The sequence below is a fragment of the Spermophilus citellus genome (assembly GCF_964194105.1).
Source record: "Spermophilus citellus genome assembly, chromosome: 1".
In the NCBI taxonomy this organism is placed as follows: Eukaryota; Metazoa; Chordata; class Mammalia; order Rodentia; family Sciuridae; genus Spermophilus; species Spermophilus citellus.
The window spans coordinates 134516821-134542720 of NC_138182.1; the positions used below are offsets into that span (position 1 = coordinate 134516821).

The 25900-nt window shown below is 39.0% G+C and overlaps 1 protein-coding gene across 8 annotated transcripts in view; it reads left to right on the plus strand.

Annotated features, from left to right (window-relative positions):
* The window catches only part of EBF1 (EBF transcription factor 1), a 396117-nt gene that overhangs the window by 292087 nt on the left and 78130 nt on the right, over nucleotides 1-25900 (plus strand). For all 8 annotated transcript variants that reach the window (XM_081303910.1, XM_081303909.1, XM_081303907.1 and 5 more), the window contains one exon: nucleotides 15234-15360. In XM_081303910.1, the coding sequence (XP_081160036.1) occupies nucleotides 15234-15360 (127 nt within the window). The remainder of the gene's footprint in view (nucleotides 1-15233; nucleotides 15361-25900) is intronic.

Consider the following 25900-nt stretch of genomic DNA (forward strand, 5'->3'; position numbering starts at 1 on the left):
GGTTCTAGAAGGCAGAGAGAATGTAGTGAGTCAGATGTAGACTGTTCAAAAAACAAATCAAGTTCCAATTATGTGTGGATGACTCTCTAAGCGAGGTAGTTTCAGATCTCACAGTTTTTCTATTAAATAGTTTTTCTATTTAAACACAAAAATACCTGAGAGAGTGCATGCTGCTTCAGGTATTTTATCTGCATGTCTAAGAAGTACCACAGTGGGATTATCAGGGAGCAGAAGGTAGTATGTCAGGGAAGGATTGAGATTGCCTACAGGAGCAGTGGGCAGAGATAGTTGAGGTACCTGGATGATTATTGCAGTCCTGTTGCCCAGAGGGTCCACATCTAGTCAGTGTTGGTCACTGGACCTCACTTTTCCCATCTGAAAATGACGACTTGAGGCCAATCCTCTTTGACATCAAAGCTGCCCTTCTTTTTTATCTAGAAGGGGCCAGTGACTGTGGGTGGGAAACAGCTTCTTTTCATCCACGATTGCTCTTTTCTTTCAGAAGACACTTGCAATGCACACATAGATTTATCTGCAAAGGGTTCCTGAATTTCTTTAAAACAATTTAGCCAATAGAATCTTCCTTTTTATGTCTGCAGTCAACATTTCTACCCTTTATGCCTCAGATTCTAGTATCTGATGTAAACCCGAGACTTACATATAATATTGCTCTAATTCATTTTCCATATAGTTCTGTTGAATGCTAGCTCTTACGAATATTAATAGATGCCTCGTGGGAGATGAAGGAAATTTTTTCCCAGTAAGTTTGGGAAATGTTGAATCAAAAAAATTGAACTCGTCCTTGTCATAGAACTTTGCAGAATTTTTGAGGTACCAAATGCACAGTGGATACCTAAGATGCAGTATTTGGCATGTCCCAAACTTTTAGAACCATAGAACCCTTGTTTTCAAGGATCACCTCACAAGAAGATCGATGGGTGATGGCTGGAGTGCATTTTGATTTTATGTTAATGAAGTCAAGTCATGAAATTCAATCGTGGAGTGGTTGGGCTGGGATAGATGTGAGAAAAAATAGTCTGAAATATTTGCAGAGCATTATTTAGATTAGACCAGGAATGTTTGGAGCCATTATTCTTTAAAGCTGCAAGGCTTTGAACAAAATTTCTATCATATTTTGCATCTGGTTTTAGTCAGTACACACTTAGCATTAGATGCCATATGATTTCGTAGGACAGCTATATTTAAAGATTGGCAGTACCACTTAGCTCAGATGGGAGAAGCCAAAGTTTCATCACTGTTCAAACCAATTAGCTTCACATAGGGGCGACATATTGTCTTCTTCATCCAGATGAATGTTTTGTTCAACTGTATTCCCAGAGATAGGGAATGAAGACAAAAGAAACTATCTGTGGGTGAATGTAGTTAGGTACATGGCAGTTTGGGGGTGGGGGACTGGAAAGCAATTTTACCATTTGAATCCCCAAACTAGAAAACCTACAGTGAATGCAGTTCTTGATTCTTTTTTCCTCTCTACTTTCTCATTCTCATTTGTACACCTGATTCAGGGAAATGAGTATTAATAAAAAAGAGAATTTGCTTTTCTGTGATATTAAAGAGGGAATGGCAAAAACACATACATGCATCCTACTGGATGATTCCCAGGCCTCTTTGCCCAGCCTTGATTTTTACTGAACCACAAGTCATTTGGGGTGTCCAGGAATGCTTCTGGGTCACCAAGTACAGTGATTTTATTTTGTGAGGAAGAAGAGGCTCTGGAGAGGTACTGTGACTACTCTAGGAGCACATTGGCCGCCTATTGCTAGGGTGAGAGCCTGGTTCTCCTGACACCCAGCTTCACCCACGTTGAGTTTAGGGTCATACCAGGTTTTCTCATGAAATTTCAATAGGCTTTTAAAGTGCTTCATAAATTTACCAAACCTTTCCAAATTTTACACAAAATGACTCATTCATACTATATTATAAATGAGATAACAAATACCACTGAAATCTCACACACACATAAGGAAAGTTGGGGGATGCCATTATGTCCAATACCACTTCTTTCAAATTTTCATAATAAAAGTAAAACATAAATAGCTGTGTTCATTTATTTTTCACATATTGAGGCTTACAAATTGAATCCAAAGTTAATTACATGCATAGATTTAAAATAACTGATAGCTGCCTTATTTTCCTTAAACATGTGTTTCAAAGTCTGTTTTTATTTAATATGTGCTTATTGACCACCTAATATATGGAAGATGCTTGATATAAAATTAAGAAGTTTGGGCTGGGGATGTGGCTCAAGCGGTAGCGCGCTCGCCTGGCATGCGTGCGGCCCGGGTTCGATCCTCAGCACCACATACCAACAAAGATGTTGTGTCCGCCGAGAACTAAAAAATAAATATTAAAAAAAAATTCTCTCTCTCTCTCCTCTCTCTCTCTCTCTTTAAAAAAAAAAAAGAAGTTTATTTCTTTCAAATAAGTTACATTAAACTTTGAGTGTGTCTTTGAAGAACAACTTTCAAGCCCAAGTAATTTTATGAGGAATCATTTCTAAATGAGCTAGCATATTAAAGAAACTCAGATTAAAATGGCCTAGTGGCTGTTTTAGTAGAGCTAAACCATTACAGCCCTACTCCCTTTATTCCTCAAAATGCTTTAGTCTATGTTTTCATTTTTAATGATGAAGGCACTTGAAATTTGTCCTGTCTGTTGATAATTAGGGGATAGTGAAAAAAGGCTTTCAGATGACATTTTCATCTCCATGTTTCCATGTGCTCAAGAGGTACTCGTATGTGTCTAGAACTTGAAAATAGAAGCCACAAAAGTGTGATGCATTTCTAATTTTAATTTGAATCAAAGACAGAACTCACACATGGCTGCAGCCACCTGACTCTAGGAAGAACATGGATGTCTATATTCTTTGCTCCTTCTTGGTGTGCTCTGTGCTGATTGCTGGAGAGGCTCCCTGGTGCTCTGAACTGAAGACCCCTGCTCCTGCCCTAACCTTTCCTGGTTTCTTGTCTCCCAAAGCTTTCTTTTGGCACTCAGGCTCTTTTCAACATTCTCCTGCAGGGTGCGCCTGGATTTATTCCAGGTGCATTGAATTGGTGGCCGCTCCTTGCACCTGAAGAGATTCTTTGTCCTGTGCTCTGTCTTGTTCTTCCCTCTGAGTGCTTTCCCTTTCTTCCTGTGCCTGTGTTCTTTGCTCCCAGGATCCTGTAAAAGACCACCTTTTCCTGTGAGGTCTCCCCTCTCTGCCCCAGGTGTAGATAGTCTCTCTCGTGTCCAAATTCCTACATTGCCTTCTCTCTACCATATTATGTTTCTATTCTTTTCTTTTATTATTGTGATTCAAGGAAGTGCCTTCTCTCTTGAAGGCAGGATCCATGCTATGTTCAGCTCAATCTCTCACAGGGCCCCTGCACCAACTTAGAGGTCAGATGCTTTATGTTTGCTGAATGACGCTTCCTCCCTCTCTCCCTCTCTCTCCTCCCTCCCCACTTTCTTCCCTCCCTCCTTCCTTCCTTCCTTCCTTCCTTCCTTCCTTCCTTCCTTCCTTCCTTCCTTCCTTCCTTCCATTTAAACAAATGCTCCTTGTTAACAACTATTATATTTGATGATGCTTCAGAGTAGCACTGTTCATGCCTGTAATCTCAGTTCTTTGGGAAGTTGAGGCAGGAAGAACTCAAGGTCAGCCTCTGCAATTTAGAAAGACGATGTCTCAAAACAAAACAAAAAATGAAAGAAACAAAAAAGAGCAGGGGTAAAGAATAGAGCTGAGAATGGGGATATATCTCAATGGGGGTGGGAGGAGAGTAGACATAGCATCTTGGTTTTTGTTAATGCATGTGTGGGTAGGTAGTTCATACTTAGAAATATTAGTTGCACATTAAATGTGTACCTAAATACTTTAGGATAAAACTATAGAAATGATGACAATAAAGGAGTAATAAAACCAGCACTTTTTGAGTGGTCTGTTTAGGGGATGCCTTTCCCTAAGTTCATTATAGGTATTATGTCAATTTATCCTTTTAATAGTACTATTAAATGTCTAGTTCTTCCCACATCCCCTAACCCATTCTCTCATAATGGAACTCAAGGTCAGAGAGATAGAATGACTTTCCAAAGGTCCCACAGCTGTTTCTTTGCAAAGCTTGAATTTGAACCAAAATCTACCTGACTTAGAGCCATCTCCTAGCCATTTAATATGAATGTAGTCAAACCCATTTATTCAGAGAGTGTTATAATGACTTCAACTCTCCAAAATTCAAGATCAAACAAAAGATAAAAAAGAAAAAAAGAAAGAGTAGAAAGTAAAAAGAATAAAAGACTTTCTTTAGTGTAAGCAGAACAATAATTTTTAACAAATGATGTTATCTGTTTTTCCCAGTTACAGCAAATGAGAAGGAGCCAACTAGAGACAGGTCATATGTGGAAGCAGGTTGTTAGAAACAGGCTCAGTGACAGTAGAAGTGACAGCTGACAGTCTAATGTCTAGGGCAGAAATGGAAAACCTAAAAAGCAGACACAGAAGTATATTATTGTGTGGCACCTTAATGACTATTCATAATGGTGGTGGCTCTGAGTCAGGAAGAAAGAGCTGGCAATTATTTCTAATAAATTCTGATTAAAACAGCAAGAACTGTGTAATGCATCCTCGAAAGACTTCCAGCCAAAGCAGTCTTAGGGCCACTGTATTAAAAGAGATTTGACTTCAATTTTCTGTAGAGCTTTCTTAGGGAGCATCTCTCAGTACTTGGAGGGACATGTTAATTAAGGACTTACTGAATAAATGTGCAAGTATCAATGTATACAGTATGCAAATATGGGCTACACCACAAAAATATTAGAATGAGTCTTTGTCTTACTGCTTTGATATCTTTTTGTTTTCAGGCCCTTGAAGGACACTAAAATTTTTCATTGAAAGGCAAATTCATTCCCTCCTTCCCCATCTATCAGTCTTTTGGCCCTCCTATTTTTCTTTCCTAATTCCACAGGCAAGGGTTTCCTTTACACTTCCAACTTTGATAATAAGCATTTGGTCCCTTCCGTAAATGCATCTGGCTCTGTTTTTTCTTTTATATTTTAATTTCCAAACAAACAGGCAGGCACACAGGTCCCGGAGCCAGGCTGAAGCAGGGAATGACATTCCTTCTTGCCTGAATGTGGAAAGAGCAGCCTTGAGAAAGAGCTCATTGTGTAGTTTTAGACCACAGGGGCTGGCGTTGCTGGTGTCTGATTCTCTCCTTGTGGACCTTAGGAACTCACCAGTGCTCCTCCAGCCCACAGATGGCCAGAATGGGATCCAGTCTTTAATGGGGCCCAATTGGCATACTATCTACATCCTGGGAAGAAAGCTGGAGAAAGTTTATTTAAAAAACAAATTACAAAATAAATAAATAAATAAACCCACAAAACCCAAAGGTAGTCGAAGCAGAATATATTTATTTTAGTCTTTTTCTCCCAGATCTGTTATTTTGAAAAATGATCTTGTGACTGTTTTGTTTTATACAATTAACTGCATTGATTGAAGGGTCGCGGTGAGCTTCCTGGTCAGCACTGGGCAGCATATTTTTGTCAATGTCTAAGGAGGAAGTTTGTGGTGGCCAGTTAAAAGTTTCTTATTTTTATTATTTTAGTAAAAAAGAATTCCCAATGGAATGGTGTTGATTCTTTCTCTTCTTCTTTCTTTCTTTCTTTCCTTTTTTGTTTTTTGTTTTTTGTTTTTTGTTTGAGTGTTGGGAATCAAACCCAGGTCCTTTAACTCACATACTAGGCAAGCTCTCTGCCACTGAGCAACATTCCCAGCCCTTTTTTTTTTTTTTTTTTTGCATTTTTATAGATTCATAAGGGAGTTTATTGAATCTTCACCTTAAGTATCAGTGGTGGTTAATGGTGTCACAGTATTTATTCATTCAGTTCAATGATTATTTATTGAGGACCTACTAGTTCCAAGGCCCTATGAAATACTGGGAACCCAGTGAAAAAGAAGAACAAGTATGTGTCCTCACGGGGCATGCATTCTACTTCTGGGACACAGACCCACATAGCAAAATCTTGCCTCCATGTCTCTAGTCTCTGTATCTTTATTGAGATGAATTTCAGACAGTGTTAAGAAACACTGCTGACTATTCAAAAGCCAGAATTCAAATCCCCTATTTAAACTCCATTCCTGAGACTTGAGTTTCAGAAGTCTCCTCTGACACTCCAGAGTTTATCTTTGGGGATTCATGTGACCCATCATATTCTGCTAAACATGGGTTTAAAGCTATTTTCTTGAAAGGACAAAAGAAAACCAGAATGTTTATGAAACAGTAAATGCCTTCACTGGCTTTCTCTCACGTTCCCTGAGAAATCATATACTGCCTTGGAGACTGGCAATTCTTGGGAATGAAAAAAATCTGCGTTATGAAACCCAGAGAACTGTGATTAGGGAACAAACCAAAATACACTGAGGCATTCAGGGAGCATCTCCTGATTTATGTGGTGTCCACTTTGGGGGAATGGAGATACAACACGGAGGTCCAGCCGGTGCATTTTCCAGGAACATACACTTCCCCGCTTCATCATGCTGTAGGAGCTCCTGGAAATAATATTTCTTAAATGCCATGTTTAACTCCCAAAAGATGAATGTGCCTGAGTCGAGGAGAAATGAGTTTGCTTGTTTGGTCACTAACACTGTGGTTTCTCTTTAAAAATCCTTAGATCGATTTGGTTTCAAAGCTTTAATTATGCTTTTATGTTACAGTTTCCTTATTTAAGTGTCAGCTTCATGTCCATCACTCAGTACCCCCTGCCTATCTCAAAAGAGATGGATATTATTATCCTAATTGAGCAGGAGAATGCTGTGAGAATTATTAATACATAAATTAAAAAAATTAATCTGGAAAGCACTTTAGGGTCCCTGGAGAAGCACTACCCAAACACAAAGCGTATTTAATGTTATTTTCAGTTCCCCCCACGGAGAAGATTAGAACTGGAGCAGTAGATGATTTAGCGGGTAAACTGAGGAATAGAGAATGGGCGTGGCCAAATGGGCTACAACCCAGACCCTCTAGGGCACTGTGCTAGGGTCCACTTTAGGCTTTTTCTAGTTACACATATTAATGATGTTTCTGAAGAACTAACTTTTCTTTCCTTTGATGTCTTCTTGAGTCATTGCTTATTTCACACTTTTTTTTTTAAGCTTCTCATTGGTGAAGATGATTAAGATATTAAATCCTAGGACTAATAATGAAAAATCACTAGTGTGTTTTCTAGTAACCCCAGTTATGTTTTGGCTTTGTGGTTTGGCACTGCCAACTGCATTTTTTTTTTCTTATAGTTCCACAGGTTGGAATGTGTGCATAAAAGCTTCTGTTGGAATTTCATTTTCGTTTTTCAGGGGAACCCATTCCAGCTAACCTTTACCAATGAGAAAAGTGCTTTGCATGCTTCTGTGTTACCAGGACTTTTAGGGTGTAGGCAATGCCGAAGATTCATGCTGTAGGAGGTGGCAGGAGGGTGTAAAGCCCATGTGCCAGGAATCATGGACAAATTGTTTACCAACAATGCAGGGAGACATGGCTGAGGTTGTACAATAGTGGCCATTGGCCAGGGAAACTTGCCACTACAGATGCGTTTCCTTGGTTGTGTTTCTTAACTTTCCAGAAATTCATTTTCTTCATCTGAGAACCAGGTAATAACCATACCTGCCCCCTAATGCCACAGAACATATGTGAAGTTTAACTTCAAGGTTAGCATATGGCACAATGGTGACAAAAGACCATTATTGCTGAGGTCATCGTTGAGGTCATCACCATCAGCAGAGTGACACAGATAATAAGTGCTTCTCAGAGAGGAAAGAATCCCCCAAACTCCCTCTTACTCCCCAAAGCTCTAGCATGCTGCAGTCATGTTTTCAAACACTAGGACCTGTCACTCATACACACAGAACCTTGAATACTAGGAGAGTCTTTATGAAGCCATTTGGACAGCTGTGCTCCCTGCGCCCCTGTTCTGGGCTTGCAGACTCTGGAGGTGGCCTCTTTGGAGTTCTGCTTCCCGGGGTATCGGCACCATCTGCCGGGCATCCCCACTCCTGAAGTGGCCCCGTTCCGCAGGGTCTGTGTGTGGGCTCCCCTTTCACAGCAGCCTGGCTTCTCACCCAGAGGGAGCAGAACCCTTGCTGCTGGTATGTCCTTGTCAGGCTGGAAGCCTCTCCTGAGGCTCCGCAGAGATCACATGTGCTTCATCTTGATGCCACACTTAAAAATTCCTTCTTCTTATCGTAATATAAACAGTTTTTCATTGCTGAAGAGTTAGAGAATTCAGGGCCATGTGAGGAAAGTAAAGTCACCCTTAACTTTACCTTTTAGTCTTTCTTCCATGCAGTTATAGATCTAATTCTTATAATCACATGAAATACTGATTGCTCCAAACTGCTATTATTCTCCTTTTAACTTTTAATAAGTATTTTTTTCTCACAAAGTAATTCATACAGATGCAAATATTATTCTATAATTATTTACATGATTATTATTCCTTGTGCAAGTAGATGAATTTACCATGCATGTGGGTGCTACATACACACACACACACACACACACACACACACTCACTCACTCACTCATATAAGGGAGATAGAAGAAAACTCACATCTGAGGTTGTCAGTCTAGGAATAAACACTCACCATTTAGATTTTTTTTTTGGCAGGTTGCTTTTCCAGTGTTGCCATCTTAACTTTTTGCAATGTATCACTTCTAACTGGATTCACAGACCTTTGGCTATGCTCCTCTTTTTTAATCACTTAGATGAAATGTAAGCTTGGTCCCATGTTATGATAGGACATGAGTGCTGAGCCAATCAGATAATCAATTCAGGAGCAATGTAGTTAAGGAATCAGAGTTAAACATGATCATGTTAAGAAGAAGGGGTTTGGGCTGCGGCTATAGCTCAGTGGTAGAGTCCTTGCCTTGCATATATGAGGCACTGGGTTTAATCCTCAGCACCACATAAAAATAAATAAATAGATAATGTGTTCATCTACAACCAACCAAATAAATAAATAAATAAATAAATAAAAACAAAGAAGACTGGGCTATTATGGAAAAGGTTTACTACACTTAGTGGATTTAGACATCTAGTAGAGCTGTGATGTAATTTGCAGGTATATTTATTCCAGAAACATTTTAAATTATCATGTGTATAAAGCATTAATTTAACAACTTCGGGGAATGCAGTTGTGAATTAGGCTGTGTCTCTGATATCAAGGACTATTGGGATAAAAATGTAAAAAGCTCTTTATGGCACAAAGCAAAATAGAAAGAGTTAAAGTATAAATAATATAATGGCATAAGTTCCTACAAAATGCAGGCGACTCTGACTCGTAGGACCAAGTAAAACTGGAATAGAGAATAAGTGCTCAGGGCTTCAGAGACCAAGTTGAGTGTTGGTAGGGCAATGTGAAGGCAGGAAATGGTGTGAACGAAGCTAAGCTGTTGGGCAAGGCTGCGTGTGTTCTCATGTCTGCAGCCCTGCATTCCAGAAAGTGGAGAAGCATGGGAGTTGGACCAGAGAGGGGGATTGGCTGCAGGCTGCACCCTAAGCATTATGCTAAGGAGTTAGGTCTATATATTATAGGCAAGGGGGGCAGCAGGGGGCCTGAGTCAGGGCGTGCCATGGTGAGATTACATTTGATAGTGTTCCACAGAGGAAGTAGAAGTAGAGAAAGCTCATTTAGAAGACCATCCTAGTATTGTCATCATCTGAGTACCAACAGGGGACAGCCTACATGGGAGAAGGAGGGGAGGCAGAGAAGAACCAGGGGAGTCTAGTGGAGATATAATCAACTTGATTTAAAGATCACAGCCTGAGAAAAACAAAACTAAACCAAGTTTGCTGTTTCAAGTGGAGGACAGCATTGCCACCACTGAGAGTTGACTAAGAGAACACAGGAGCAAGGAACACATTTAGAGGTAGTAAGATGGTAAATGGGGCCTGGGCCACGTGAGATTGAGAGAGCAGGAAGACATATTTGGGAAGATTCTGTGGCTCTGTTGTTAATAAGATTTGATGTTTGACTAGAGGGGTCAAGTGCACAGGTGTAGATAAATTTGGCAGTTAGTTCTGCTGAAGCAACTAAGCCGATGTGTGAACTCAAGAAACATTATATAGGTAAAAAAGAAGGAAAAAATGGGACAAAACTTCTAAAATTTCTATATTACAAACTGAAAGAAAATGAGGGATGTCAAAATAATAAGAAACCAATGAAAAGAGAAGAGCTCTGGAAGAGACATATTTCAACAAAAGAGATTGGTTTTCTTCCTATCCTTTCAAATAACATTAGTTAACACGCCTGCCCTCGGCTTTTCTCATCTGACAATGGTTTTAAAAGACAATGCATGTTAAGGTGCCGTGTAAATGATCCCACTTCGTGAGTGTTAGGTCTCATGACATCACAAGGATAAAGAGAGTGAAGGCGTCCAGAATGGACCACACCAGTGTCCGATGCTACACAGTTTCTCAATATTTATTTCCAGCTCAGTTTGTTTGGTTATTTGTAATTTAAGAAAGTGAAGTCAAAAGAGCCCATCTACCTTCTAATTGCCCAGGAGACTACTTTCCAAGGTGCAGAGCATGTGCCCTTTGTAATACAGAAGACAGTTTTGAATTTGACAAGGACAGAAGTAGAACCCAATCACATGGTGAGAAAGTATCTGCCTTTGGTTTCTCTTTTAATCCTTCTGACTCATATTTAAGGAGAAAGTCTCAGTTGGGGCAAAACAAGTCTTTAACATCTAATACTAGCAAATCTCCTTTCTCAATATAATTATGCATTGATAGTTTCCAGCTAGAATTGAGCATCATATTAACATTAAAATTCCAGTGTATAATAGCTCCTTATTTGGGCAGGGGACATCAGTTTTTCAGTTATGCTAGAAATTTGAAGTTTCCTTATAAAATAATTTTTTAAACAAAAAGATACTTGATTAAAAAAAAAACTAACACACAATCGTACAGGTGGTTGATAGATATGACAACACTGAGAAACTGGTATTTGGAAGTTGGGAAAAGTTAAACTTTATGGAGCCTGTCTCATCTTGGCTCTGATGCATAGAGTAGCTGCCCTCGGTTCACGCAGGATTCATTTTAAATGCTCACTAATATAATTCTGTGATTCTCTGAGTGATTTGTAAATAAGCTTACAAGTTCAAATTGATCAAAGTTAGCGGAAATGCTTTTCCTCTATAAGCCGTGGATATCATGTGTCAGTGGTAGGGGCCATTCCCAGAATGACATCTACATTGGGGAAAATATTAACTAGTTCATTTTCTAGTGAGGACTCAAATTCTGACCTCCTCTGTGAAAGGGAGTTGTTTCAAAAAGGAATTTCTGTTCTTGACAGGGTGATTGATTAAAATTGAAAATGAAATTGTAGATGGAAATTTGCTTGAATTTCCTGAGCTGAAAGCTTTATGCTAAAATCTCACCCTCGGTAGTTTCACTGTTGTAACACCTAATCAATGTATAAAGTCCATGAATTTTGTTCCTTGGTGTAAGCTCATAGTTACTAAGTCCTTATCCTCAAAAAGAAATCTTCTTCCATCTATTTACTAATATCTGTCCATCTCTTAAAAACTTGTTCCCTCAAGAAAAGGAAGAGTAGGTGAAATATTTTCTAACTGGTTGAAAGTTCTTCTAAGTATTATTGTGAATAAAAGTTAATCTGAATCCTCAGTATCTCTTGAACAGAGAAACGTACCACCTGTTGGAATATAGGAACATGGTGATCTTCACCCTCAAAAATATAGCAAAGGATCAGGCAAAAAAAAAAAAAAAAAGTAGAGATGCCTAAGGGGTAGAAAAAATCCACACAGCCTCCAGGTCTGAAAATCTTGTTTGGTACTACATTTAAAAACTTTCCATATGAGCAATTCTTCTTGGTGAATGAATGAAAGGAAGCTTTGGCCTCTTTAAACACACTGTACCACTAAGTGACACTGTGAGTCCTCCCTGTTATTTTAGAGGAACATTTTATAGATGACCAGGATAACCTTGTGTAAACAATTTAACCTTTTGAAAATTCTGTTTTCACATCTGAAAAAAAAAGGCATTAAAATACACCATTATCCTGATGAAATTAACATTTGTAGGTAAAGTCCCTAGGATTGGGACTGAGTAAGTGTTAGTTCCCAAACTTGATCTGACACCTTCTTCAGAGTTGAGATTAGCATATACTTGATTTTGAAAGATCATCTTTTACTATCTTTCAAAACCTCTTTCCTCTGCTATTCTATATGCATGATTAAATTTGATTTCTTAGTTTCTATACTTATAGATTACAAGAGCAGATTAGAAGTTTTAAAGAATACCAGGAGGAAAAAGATAAAGGAATGGAATAAAAATTGAAGTAATTTCACAGTCATATCTATTGGGAAGCACCTAGGGTACTTCATACTTCATACTTCAGCCCTTCATACTTCAGTCGGCACTTAGAGCTTTTCTGTATTACCGCAAGATATAATACTGGGTATTCCAAATGATGATCTTGGTTTATCAAGGTTAAGTTGAATTACATGTACTTTGCATGTTTCAGAGAGCGTAAATGCATTTTGGAGGAATTTCAATGAGAAAAGAACAAAGTTCTAAGACAGCATTTCTTGTGCTTTCATGGGTAAATCCTTAGCTGTCTGAAACACTGTGCTGTGGGAATGGATTCAGTCTCCAAGAGTCCCTCATGCCACGGCCTCCTGGAAGTATCTTTTGTGTATCTTCTGCAAATAAGTTCTGACTCCAAATGCTCTATGGAAGAGGATAAGGCATTTCTCCCCCACCCCTACAACAGCTTTATTGAGGTAGAACTGAAGTACAATAAAATGCACATATATGAACATGCAATCTTATCAGTTTTGACATGTATGTAACCAATACAATCAACATAAAAAGCATTTTCATCACTTCTTAAAAATTTGAAATCTTGCAGATTGTGCTTCCTGCATGATTTATTACATTAGAAATCAATCACATTAAAATATGGAGAATCCCACCTCTACATGTTGACTATTTCAAAATTAAATGGCACATTTATAAATATCTCAGAGGTCAAGGAAGAAAGCACACAGAAAATAAAAATAAAGTGCTTTGAACTAACTGATGATAAAAGCTTAAGATATCAGGATCTCTGGAATGAAACAGTACTCAGATGAACATTTTTTTTAATATACCTAATTTTCAATTCTCCGGTATTTTTAACTACTCTAATGCTCTGAAGACACATTAACCATTAAAAATATATTAAAACATTTATATAGGGGCACACTTCTTTTGTCCCTAGATCCAACTTGGCTTAATATTGTCACATCCTATCTTTATTTTTTATATTTTGCACTTAGTGAATTTTTCAGATGAACATTTATAACTCCAAGTACTTGTATTAGAAAGAGGATAGAACTATCAAATTATTTTCAAATTATGTAGTAGGAAGGAAAAAATAAGAGTAGGAGCAGAAATATATGAAATAGAGAAGAAATAATACAGCTAGAATTTGATAAAAAATAAACAATTGTAATCAAGAACATAAAAATTAGTATCAATGGAAAGGAAGTTATTGAAATAATCCTACAGATGCTAAAAACATATTAAGGTAATATGACAATTGTATGCCAACATATGTGGCAGCTTATATAACATGGTCTATATTAGAGAAGGATCCATGTGCTGCAGAGAAGAAAATGTATTCAGTTATTGATAGATGAAATATACTATATGTCTGTTAAGTCTAAACTATCAGTTGCATTTTTTATTTCTATAGCTTCTTTATTTAGTTTTTGTTTGGAGGAGGATAAGTTATTTCTAATTCCTGGGTTAAAGTGATTTTTATCCTGATGCCCTTTCTTTGCATTTCAAGGAGTATTTGATAGAAATGACTTGTGAACTTTAAGAAAAGCAACTTTTTCCCATTCTTTCCCCAGGACCTGGCATTAGGGCAGCTTACCGAGGCGGGTACCCAGGAGTTGCTGGTAGTTCAACCACACTGGAAAAATGTGTGAAATTGATCCTAGAAACCTGGAGGTCATGGGTTCCAGATCACCAGATGTAAATCTCATCCTTCTAAATTGTTAGGTCACTTTGTGAAGCCATTAGACTATTCTTGGCTTTCCTATTTGGCTATTCTTGTTGTCACATGTGATTCTTTGGCCAAACACTTGAACTGAGCCTGTTTTGCCCCTTTAAAGTGTCCCTATGAGAACAGCACAAAAAACAAGTTAGTATGGACACATTGTAGATGGTGTACAAGATCCACTATATACAGACTTAGAACCACAAATATTGAGCTAAGTGCATCTGAAAGGAGTCAAGGAGTGGGCAATTGCTGACCTGAGAGAGCGAGAGAGAGAAAGAGAGAGAGAGAGAGAGAGAGAGAGAGAGAGAGAGAGAGCAAGTAAAATCTAGCACCATCAAATTCAACCAAATACCAGGGCTGGATTTTTCAAAGAACCAGATAATGCCTGTTTTATGGCCATTAATAACATTTTAGTTATATAAACAGAGATAAGAGTAATAAAAAATAAATTCTGCTTTATAGGCTAATCTGATTGCCAACAGAGTTCAGAAATGAACTTTCTCGTTGTGCACATGGCATTGCATAATGGACCAGTGACCACTCTGCAGCCCTCTCCCCAAACTTCCATTTCCCTTTTATGGAGAGTCCTTAGTTCTGCCAGATCCGCAAGCTATTCCAGGGAGGCAGATTCTTTGGTTTCCCCTTTAAAGCTCTTTGATTGTGCCTCTGGTAGTTAATGCACCAAATGATCTTCAGGGGCATTTCCTATGTGTGCTCTGCAGCTAATCAGGGTGCCTGGGCCTACTGTTTTCCTACCTCTGTGTTTTCCACATGTTTAAGGGCTCAGTTCAAACACCAGTCTCATCAATTTTGGAGAGGCATGGCAGAGCTCTGATTTGAGTGTCTGTTTCGAACAGAGATTTTCCAAAGGATATCCTGTAGTAGATAAATCATTTCATTAGGCCAGGTTCCCTTTTCAAACCAGGAAGCACAGTGCCTGCCATGTAGGAAAACCCAGATAATGTTGTTATGGCTGTGCTCAGAGCACTTGTAAATATTGTTGTCAGTGTCTTTTATACAAGTTCCGTCAAGATTGTGTTTAAACATTGACAGGTTAATTATGTGTTTTAAAGCTTTGTTTATGGACAGCTGATAGGGAAGCCGTGACATGAGTCCTTTGCATGTGGCAATGACCATCTTCTTCCCACAATGTCTCCTCCAGTTGATCACTCCTCATGCCATCCGTGTGCAGACACCTCCGCGGCACATCCCTGGAGTTGTGGAAGTCACATTGTCCTATAAATCCAAGCAGTTCTGCAAAGGGACACCGGGCAGATTCATTTACACAGGTAAGAACTGCTGTGCATGGGGACTGCGGGGCTGTCTTGGCCTGTATGGTCTTTCACTTTCTCTCATAAGCACAAGTGTGTGTGTGTGTGTGTGTGTGCATGTGTGTGTGTGTGTGTGTCTGTTTAAATCTAGTTTCCGTTAAGACCTACTTTCTTTCCCCATTTCACCAGATGTATGACCAGATGAGATACTTTGATTATTATTAAAGAATTCATCTGGGTGTCCATGTTGAAATAATTGGTTGGATATCTAAAGCACAGCATGAGGAATAAAAGGAAGAGTAGTCGCTAGACAATGCTGAGGTCTCTCTGGAGGTTAAGCCAACTACTAGGGTTTGCTTGCTTATGGAGTAGGGGGTGTGCTTTTTAACTCTCTTCTAGCTTGCTTGTAGTATTTGTATTAAATACAGTTAGTAGTTTTCATGTTTAATTCTGGGCTGGTGCCTTTTCCCGCAGTCAACTGCATTTTGTACTCCCAAAGCAGCCTTGGCACAAGGACCCGCCTTGTGGTAAGAAGCTAGGGTTACAGGGTGAATATGAATTTCCTCCCATCACATGCAGGGAACCAGGCAGGATCTGGAAAGGCAGGAAGTGGAAATGCACCCAGTGCATAGTCTGAGTGCTCCCCCACCCCACCCCACCCCCGATCCCTGCCATATTGTAGTGTGCAAACCAAACACCCAGGGATCTTTTTTAACAGTTGGGATTCTGCTGGAGTAGGTCTGGGCAGAACCTGAGACTCCTCGTTGCTTACAGCTTGAAAACAAGAGCATACTGCAGGTCAAAGGATCCCATGTGGAGTATTGAAGTTTGGGGGCCCTCTGCTCAGTATCAGTCATCTCTAGCTAGCTTTCTCCACAGGCTGGTTTCAGGTCTTGTCTACTTTGCGAAGGACCTCAAGGCCAGAGTACGTACAGAGGGGAAGCTTTCACACAAAGAGATTCCAGAGAAGTAAAGGAATAACTGTGTTAACACATCCTAATTATAACCATACAATTAAATGGACAGATTTTATTTTCCCCTGACATTTGCCTTAAAGCATCTTTCCCACGTATTTTAATACTAGAAGCAAAACCAAACGTGTATCTTAGTCAGTCTCTTTCTCTCAAAATTATAAAAACAATTAATGCATCCTGACCCTTGGAAATGCCTCCCAGCCCTTTAAACAAAATGCAGGTTTGGTGCCTGCCTGACGATTAGTTTTAGTTAATTGAAAATTATAGGATTGACCCAAGAGGAAAATTTTGTTTGCACTCCAATCACTTTTACAAATTAAGGAAAATTACCACAATTTTGTTTAGCTAAGGTTTCACACTGAGTTCAAGAAATTAGCTCAGCTATCCCAACAAAGTCAGCACTTTGTTAGTGAGCACTTGAAAAAATAATAGTCTATCTGGAGTTTTGTGGTGTATACAAACGAAGCATAGAGAAAGCTATGATGCTTTATAGAAGTAGGCCAAGTGTTTTTAATTAGGCTCATTGGTTCAGCGTAAGTTTTGAAGAACAATCAAACTAGCAGATTAGCTGTTTCTTTTAAAGCTAGGATTTCTTGCCATTCATTTTTCCCATGAGAACTTCCACATAGCACTATTTTTTTTTTTTTTTTTACAAGCCTCATTATGGGTCTGCAGGAAAAGGACCAATTGAAATTTCTGATACTGTAACATTCCCCACCATCATTCCAATGGATGGGAGTTTTTCACAATGTTCCTCACTGAACTCGGTGTTCTGGAACATATTACAAAACCACAGAGGCCAATGTTTTCTCTGAGGAGTTTGGACTCTGTTTTTGGCCGAAAACATTTTAGGCCTTGCTGGCTGCTTATTTACTCTGCTATTAAGAACAAGAAAAGGAGAAGAAAAAGAAGAAAATGCTTGTGTAGTGGGAGGTACAGGAGGCAATCAGCCATGGTTTCCGCTTTGGTGACAATGTCCCTGCCCATTAATGGTTCCATTTTGTGGTCAGGTCTCATTTAGAAGAAATTATTTTTAATCAGTGTTCAACAAAATATCCCCTAGAGCCACCTGGCCGTAAAAGTTAAAAAAAAAAAAAAGTCATCCCCATTAAATTACTTAAGTTCTCAAAAGAAAATAGCTAGGGACCCATCATTATTTGGAATTTTTTTTTTTTAACCATTAAAAAAAATTGCCGTCAATTTAAAGAAATCACATCTGGGAAAACCTGTATCAGACTGGAATTAAGATCAAAGATAAAAGCAGTAGATTTGCAAATCTAAGAAAGGAGTGAAGAGAAAGAATGATAATTTGGTTGTGTAAATGTGAGTCCATGGGTGGGAAACTTAAAATGGGAAAAGAGGTCCCAGCGGTCCTGCTTGAAATGGTGGGCAAAGCACAAGAAGACTTAGTTTTCTAAGTATTCTAGGAAGAGCCTCATGTTACCCTGTGTTGGAAAATAAAGATTTGAAGAAACTGGCACAAACACTTCCTCACCACAATAGTTGGCTGTTAACGGTTTCTGTGACATATCCTCATTTCTAACAAAAGCAATCTCTGTTAATTGGTGAAGCGGCACATGGGCCTCATAATCATTAGCATTAAAGGCTTTTGCCGAGGGACCCTTGTTCAGGGCTGGGGCTACTGTCCCCTATGATTTACTCAGTTTACCTCTCTGCCTGTCACCACTTACTAGTGAAGGCATGGAGAGGGGCTCGTAAAACCTTTCTGTTCTTTGTATCCAAACAAGTGCTCAGGTCCTTGTAAATGTATGGCACCCCTCCTCTGTCCACCCACAGAAGTTCACACTTCATTTTCTTTAATATCCATAGTATTTCAAGATGTGAGCCTTGATTTTTCTGAATTGGGTGAGCTAACCCTCTTGCTTCTTAGCAGAATGTCGCTTGGAATTTTTCCCTTTAAAAAAAAATAGCACCCCCAATTAAGGGAGTCTTGCAGCTTTCAAAGTGTTTAAGAGAGAGCTTGAGTTTATATAGATATGGAAGGTTCTAAAAATCTATACTTAAAAAAAAAAAGCAAATCACCCAGACAGCATCCTGATCTACTCTATGCAAATAAAGGTAGACTTTTGGGGAGGGTGGAGAGAATTTGACTACAGGCTGTCCCCCCCTGTAAGGATGGGGAGAACAGCCTCTATCACTGGCCCTTCAGACCAGAGTCACACAAGGAAGTCTTGTCTTCCAGATGTAGGATGCTCTGATGCTCTTATGTTTGTAGTTTTGATGGAACAAAAGCTGAATAGCACATTCCAGAATTTACTTTATTGTGTTGTTACTCTTAGACAAGGACATAAAAGCCCTTTCTAATCACAGGATTGTTTTTCTAGTTCTAGGATCATGTGTCTGACCCGTCTGGCCCCAAATCCACCATCCCTCCACTGCCACGTGTGGGTCTCCCTAATACCTTCAATGTTCTCACAGCTGATTTTCTTGCTAAATCCTTAAGCAACTTGCATCTCTTACAATCATGATCTCTTCCACTAAGCCCTGAGTGTCCTTGAATGCGGACACAAGATACTTAGAAGCTTTTAAGTGCTCCTTCAAGGTTCTTAGAATTGGTTTTCCTGATAAGAAGTGGCCAAATCTAATTGCAGGTTTTGCCTTCATTCTAGTTACTTCCCCATGGAAGAGACCTCTATGGGGAAAAGGTGAGTGGAAGAGTGGGCCACAGGATGGTGCTTGAGGAGCTTAAGTATGCTCTGTGAGCTCTGCATTACCTGCTGTCCTCAAACTTGGAGTAGTCTCCATTAATGATCATCTAACGGCCCAGATGTTTAGTTAGGACACCACTCAGATCTTTTCTACCACCCAGTGTCCCATTTCAAACATTTTCCACCCAACTTCCAACTAATCCAAGCCTTTGCATAACAGTCTCAGAATTTACCTTGAAATAAAAATTCTTCCTGGGAATACCTTCTGGTTGTTCCCTGTGCCCAGAATAACCCCACATATCTCACCTGCACACAGTACACTGCTGTGTGTGAGGAGGGGATCATTTTGGCCCAAAATGCTCTATGGTCCTTGCTGACTTTTATGACTTTCAAGTTGTCCTTTCCTCCTTCTTCTTCTTGCTACTTCCTTTATATTTTGATCTGTGTATATGTGCTTTGTTTTATCCTCCATCCCCTCCTCCATTTGTCCCTCTCCTTCTATCCTCTCTTTTTTTCCCCTCTTCCCATCATTTCCTTCCTTACTTCCAAGAAGACAGAACAGCATAGTGATGGATGTTTGGGTTCAAGATGGTGGATATAGGTTGAAGTCTTGTCTTTATCAGTTACTGGAGAGGTATTCTTGAGACACTGTATGATGGTTCTGGACCATAGTCACCTCATCTTTATAAGAGAATAAAAATAACTTGCTACGGTTGTTTTTAGGATCAGGAAATTTTATGTATGGCACCTAGAAGGAGTCCAGATACTGGTAGTTTCTACTAACAAATAAATGGTGGTTACTCTTTTTACTTATTCATTCCTTTGCTGCTGACTCTCTACCTAAGTTGTTTATTATCACCATTTTCCTAGAGGTCTAAGAAATGTCCTTCACAATTTATAATAATAGAATTATAGACATCAGCAAATTCAAGAAACAAATAACACTAATCAACCTCAAATTTACAAGGCAAAGTGTGAAATATCACACTTTGTATATCAAGAAAAAAGGTTTATGAATGTAAATATAACCGTTTGGTTATATATTACTGTATTTTCTGTTGCAATAACAAAACACCTGAAATTTCATACTTACTTATAGAGGAAAAGAGGTTTATTCAGCCCACAGTTTTGGAGATTGAAAGTGTAAAATCAAATGATCCCATTTGTTTAGCTTCTGGTAAGGCCTGTTGGCAGCATCACAACATGGCGGAGAGCATAATAGCGGGAGCATATGTAAGAGCATTACATGACAAGACATGAAGCCAGAAGGATTCAAGGGTTAGGCTCACTCTTTTTGTAATGGCTCACTCTTATCATGATCCCATAAGAATTACATTAATCCCATGTAAGTGTTGTGCCCCTAATGACCTAATTACCTTCCACTAAGTGCCACTTCTTTGTAGAGTCACATTGGATGCCAAGCTTTCAGTACATGAATCCTTTGGAGGACCAACCATGTCCAAACCATAGATCATAACAAATATTTGCTTGGGAATGGCCTCCAACAATAAATATTTTTTGATAAGTCAGCCGTGATTTGATTTGAAAACTTCTCTGGTGTATAGATTTTTTTTTTTTTTCAGTAACAAAACATGCCTATTCTTCTGTTTTCATCTCAAACATGGACTTCTTCTCTAGAGGCAACAGTACTTCAGGTGCAGCCATCCCCAGCCCACTTCAGGTGTTCAGGTTACAATCAGCTTCAGCTCCCAGTTCAAGAGGTTGCAGGCCAGAAAGCTCTCTGCTTAGTTCTTGGGAACCTCCTCCACATAATGGAAGCTGCCACTTGGGAATGAACAAAGTGATCAGTGTTAAGGGAGAAGTGGAGAGTTAGAGCCTAATGAATCTCCTGCTTTTTAGCTTTTTCTTACACTGATTCATTGCCAAATTAAGCTTCTGAAAAGCCACTTTCTTATCATTGCCCTGCAGAGAAACTTTCCTTGTTTGCTCACTGTGTGTCAGATATAGTCCAAAGCTCTGCACTTGGCATTCACAGTGCACTCCACTCTGGGAGCTGTATTTTCTCAGCTCCATTCAAGCCTGTCTCCTTACTGTGACTCAAGCTCACTCCATAGTCAGCTACTTTGAACATATTAATTCCCCTTTGCACAAGTGCAGTTCAAACTCTTTCCTTTGAGCATTCCCTGGCCACTGTGGCGCAGTGGAGAACATTTGGCCAAGAGCAGAGGCCTGAGTTCTAACCCCAGATTTTCTCTTGACTGGCTACAAGACTTACAACAAGTTGCATATGTACTCAGGACTCCAGTTTCTACATTGTAAAATGAGCCAATTGGACTAAGTGACTTTGATATTCCCTGTGGTTTGTCTTGATTGACAGGAAGAGTAACTGTCGTTGGATCTCTTTTGTTCCATGTTCATCACCACTTCCTTATGCCCATAGCTCCCTTGTTCTGTTCTTAGGTAGAAAAATCAGAAAAAGTGATGCACTAACTTCATGAAGAAAGAAATACCCCTCCCCAATATTACATCCCTTTTACATTGTGTTGAAGCAAGTTGACTCAGTATCTTACTCACAATAGATGTTTTCTAATAATTGATTGACATATTGCCCAGGATCAATGGGTCCTCATTGATTTTTGTGCTCTGGATGACACAGGATGTAAATAAGAGCTGTTAATTAAGAATCTATCCCTTTTCACTTGACATTTTCATGCACAGAACCTAGTAGTTGGGATTTCTGGTAATGAACAAATGGGATTAGATTTATACTATAAATATTCTTCATTTTCTCATCTGTAGACATATTTTAATAGTACTTTTATTTAAGGAGCAAATAGTCAATATAAGTAATGCAATCCTGACAGTTCCTGATCCAGTATGAATGTTCCCCCCAAATAAACCCATATGCGAAAAACTGAGTGTTATTTCCATTGAAAATTCAAACAAATTGATCACTGGAGCACACTCAGATATTATATCAGCTTTCATGATTAAACCATTATTTCTTTTTTGGTATTAGTGTAGGAAGCAGAGTCCTGGGTTTTAGTTCTGATCTTACCACTGCCTTTATTCATTTACCTCAGGAATGTCTGCAGATTGCTTGTTCTCTTCTAGGCAATGTTCCAAACCAGTTCTTATCAAGATCCTCAAATGGCATTAAGTAAACCAGACACAGTTCTGTTTTCATTGATCTTATAGTCCAAGAGTAAACGTGGATCTTTTAAAAAATTAATTAAAATTAATTAATTAATTTGTTCTAATTTGTTATACATGACAGCAGAATGCATTTTAATTCATTAAACACAAAAGGAGCACAATTTTTCATTTTCTGGTTGTACACAAAGAGGAGCATACCATTTGTGTCTTCATACATGTACTTAGGGTAACGATGTCCATTTCAATGTAGCATCTTTTCTACCCTAAAACACCCTCCCTTTTCCTCCCTCCCCTTCTCTCTTTTGTCCTATCCAAAGTTCCTCCATTCCTACGGGGAACATGGATCTTAGTAAGTTTACTATTTTAGACCTGAAAAGGGTCCAGAGACACAAGAACATAGTTTCAGATAAGCTCATGATGAAGAAACTGTAAAGGGCCAATTAGAGAGATCTCTCCCTCAGGAAAACCTGTGTATACTGAAGTTTGAAGGATGATGAACAGTTAGCAAGGGTTGAGGTAGGATGGGGTCCAAGGAAACTGAGTGTTCCAGAAGGTGGAACCTGCAAGGAGGCACTGAGTGGGAGCAATGTGGCATCTTGAAGGATTATGAGAAATCTAGCTAGGCTGAAGCATCAAAGGGAGGAGGAGAATCTTGAGGGAGAAGGTTGAAAGCGTGGGCAGGGAGAAGTACCTGGAGAAGAGTGTGGTGGTTATCTTTAGAGTAATGGACAGTTCTTTCATTGTTTGCAATGATCCTGCAAGACACCTGGACATGACCATATCTACATTTCAGAAGTAAAACAACTCTGGCCAGCTGGAACAGTGGAGATGAGTGGATGTTGGAAGACCTCTTAGGAGGTTATCATAGTTAGTCCAAAAAAGAGATTCAGCAGCTTCAATTAAGGTGGTAATGGATGGAGATGGAAGTTAAGAGAATTCCAGAGGAAGAAATGACATTGAGATGCATTCGATGTAGGAGGGAGATGAGGGAGACAAAGAGTTTAAGGCCACCAGATTTTTGTCTTCCTCAGCTTCACATGGTGGGGCCATCTCTCTTGAGCTTCCCAAGGGCCTTGTGATTATCCATGAGAGAATGGGCATAAAAATGTTTTGCAGAGGGTGACATTCTACACATATGTTAATTGTTATGAAGACAGGCCTAAGCAAGCTCAGGAAGAGTGGGGGGAGAGGAAGGCAAGAATGTGTTTTCTTTTTTATCAGATTGTTTTCACTTAGGATTCTGCTGAAAGAGGGCTGCGTAATGAACACTTGACTAGTAGTACTGCCTTCATGGTGTCCTAATTGGAAAAGACCCAGTAAGAAAGAAAATTTTACAGGCTGTTCCTCTCCGTATGTCTTTAACATGACTCCAAATAAGCCATTTACACACAAAGGAAAGAATTCAAGGCAGAGGGAATGCTTATTCTTTCTGCTTTTGTGATACAAAGAATGGGTACCAGTCTTCCTCTCCACTGAAAGGAGTTTTGTTTTGTTTTTAACAAAATGTGATCTTTAATTTTCAGATCTGATGTACATTTTGATGTTCTCAGTGATTCTGAGTCTGCTGGCACTTACACGGTTAAACACTTGGTACCATAGTGGGCACACTGACTGCAACCAAAAATCACTAAAAGTAACCATTGCACTTCAGTGACATCTATAAAATGCAAGCCATTTCTGCAAAGAATAAAGCCTGTCTGAAGGAAGCATGTTATTTTGCATATTTTATGTATACACTTTCCAAGAATTACGACCTTTCTTTCCTATTTGGAGTGGAGTATAATCAGGGCTTGAGTAGCTAGTGTAACAGGATCATTAAAAGGGATATTTTCACTGACATTAGAGGTCTAAATGGCCACGAGGCCCTATATACAACCTTGGCTTTCTCCCGTCTACCCAGAGTTAATAAGTGATAAGGCCGGGAGAGAGATAAATCACAGAAATCCCTGTCCAAAGAAAACATATTGACTACAGCCAAGCAAATAACAGACCATAAGGAACAATCCCATTTATCATTCATGTAATAGGGACATAAAGTATTTCCTACCCATGAAACCGTATAGGAGTAAAAGGCAGATAAGCTGCCCAATCTAAGGCATGTGATTTGGTTATTAAGGGACATGAACTATTTGTCACATGGCTTTAATCTTTAAGATGTGTTGCCATTTCTAAACTATAAATTTCGGGTAAAGGATTAGAAAGCTATTAACAATAAAGGTAGGAACCGAGCTTTATGTGTATTCTTGCCAGTGTCATGCAATACAATAAAGTCTTGAACCTCTAATCTTTTTAGTATGATATAACATGATTTGGTTTTCAAAGCCAATAAACTATTGGAAGTTTTTAAGGATAATTTTTTTTTTGGTTATGGTTGTTTTTTTGTCCAGCAGCCTTGTGATAAATTAACCCTTCAACTTTTAAACTCTATATCTTGAATTTTCTCTAATATCTTGGAGTAGGAAGAGGAAGGGAAAGGAAACATCTTTTTCTGAGAGTTATTCCCGATATTTGTAGAGGGTTCTTTTCTGTTTCAATTGTTTGCAGTGGTGTGGAATGATGGTCCTTCTGTTCATTGTTAGAGCTCGGAGATAATGGTGCCCACTATAGCATTAAAACTGTTTTTTTTCTTTATTGCAAAATACTACCTACGGATTTCAGATAAATTAGGAAGCATCAATTAAAAATAATTAAAATGAGATTAGCATGCCCCCATTATTTCTTGTTTTAAAAATATAAGCAATAAATGTGAGGTGTTAATATTATTTCTTAAAAATATATATTTTAGCTGTAGATAGACACAAGGCCTTCATTTTATTTCTTTATTTTTAGGTGGTGCTGAGGATCAAACCCAGTGCCTCACACGTGCTAAGCAAGTGCTCTACCACTGAGCTACAACTCCAGCCCACAATTTTTAATGATAGGTATCTCACAGACCTTTTTCCTATGCATAGATCTACTTCATCACCAAATTAGAGGGATACTTTACATAATATTATGTAATCTGATTCTTCATTAAGCAATATCATAAATATCAGGGTATTATGAATTTAAAACAATTTCTGTCTTTGATAATCATGATGGGGTATGTTCTTACCTCCATGTTGAAGCACAGGCACGTTGAGTTGGGTTCTCATCTCTCTTTTTTTTTTTTTTTTTTGTTGCTTTGGACAATCTGCAGTAGAGGGTCAGTTGTCATATACCTGGACAATGTGAGGTCAGAAGGCTGAGATTGACACCTCAGATGGAATTCATGAACTATTCTCAAATAAGCGGGAGTGTGTTGCTCCAGAATCCTATGTCCTTTGAGGCTGGGGCCAGCTACCAAAAGAACATTCTGCAAAAACAGCATGGAGCTGTTTCCACCCTCAACCTCCAGAGTCAAGGAGTTCCATTTGCTTATTCTCCTGTTCCACAAAGCACACTGTTCTTTCCATAATTTATGCTGGAACACATCTAAAATCTTTACCACACCTGTGAGTTCATCAAATCCAACATTACAATGATAAGTAGGGGATTTAGTTCCCTGCCTGGACTCTTCCTAGAATAGAACATTCCAACTCCTCTTCTCTCTCCTCACTCCAGGGACATGCTTTCTTAACCTTTATCCTGCTGCTCCCTCCTACTCCACATTTTCCCCATACTCCTCCTTATCTTGTCTTTCAATTTTCTTCCTCTCTATGATAGTGAACTGCAAAGCATCCTCTACCACGCCACCCTTCCAAGAAACTGTGTTAAGGTGGTGGCCTCTATTATTAGCCCATTTATATGACTAGAAAACTTGCAAAGCTGAAGTGACCT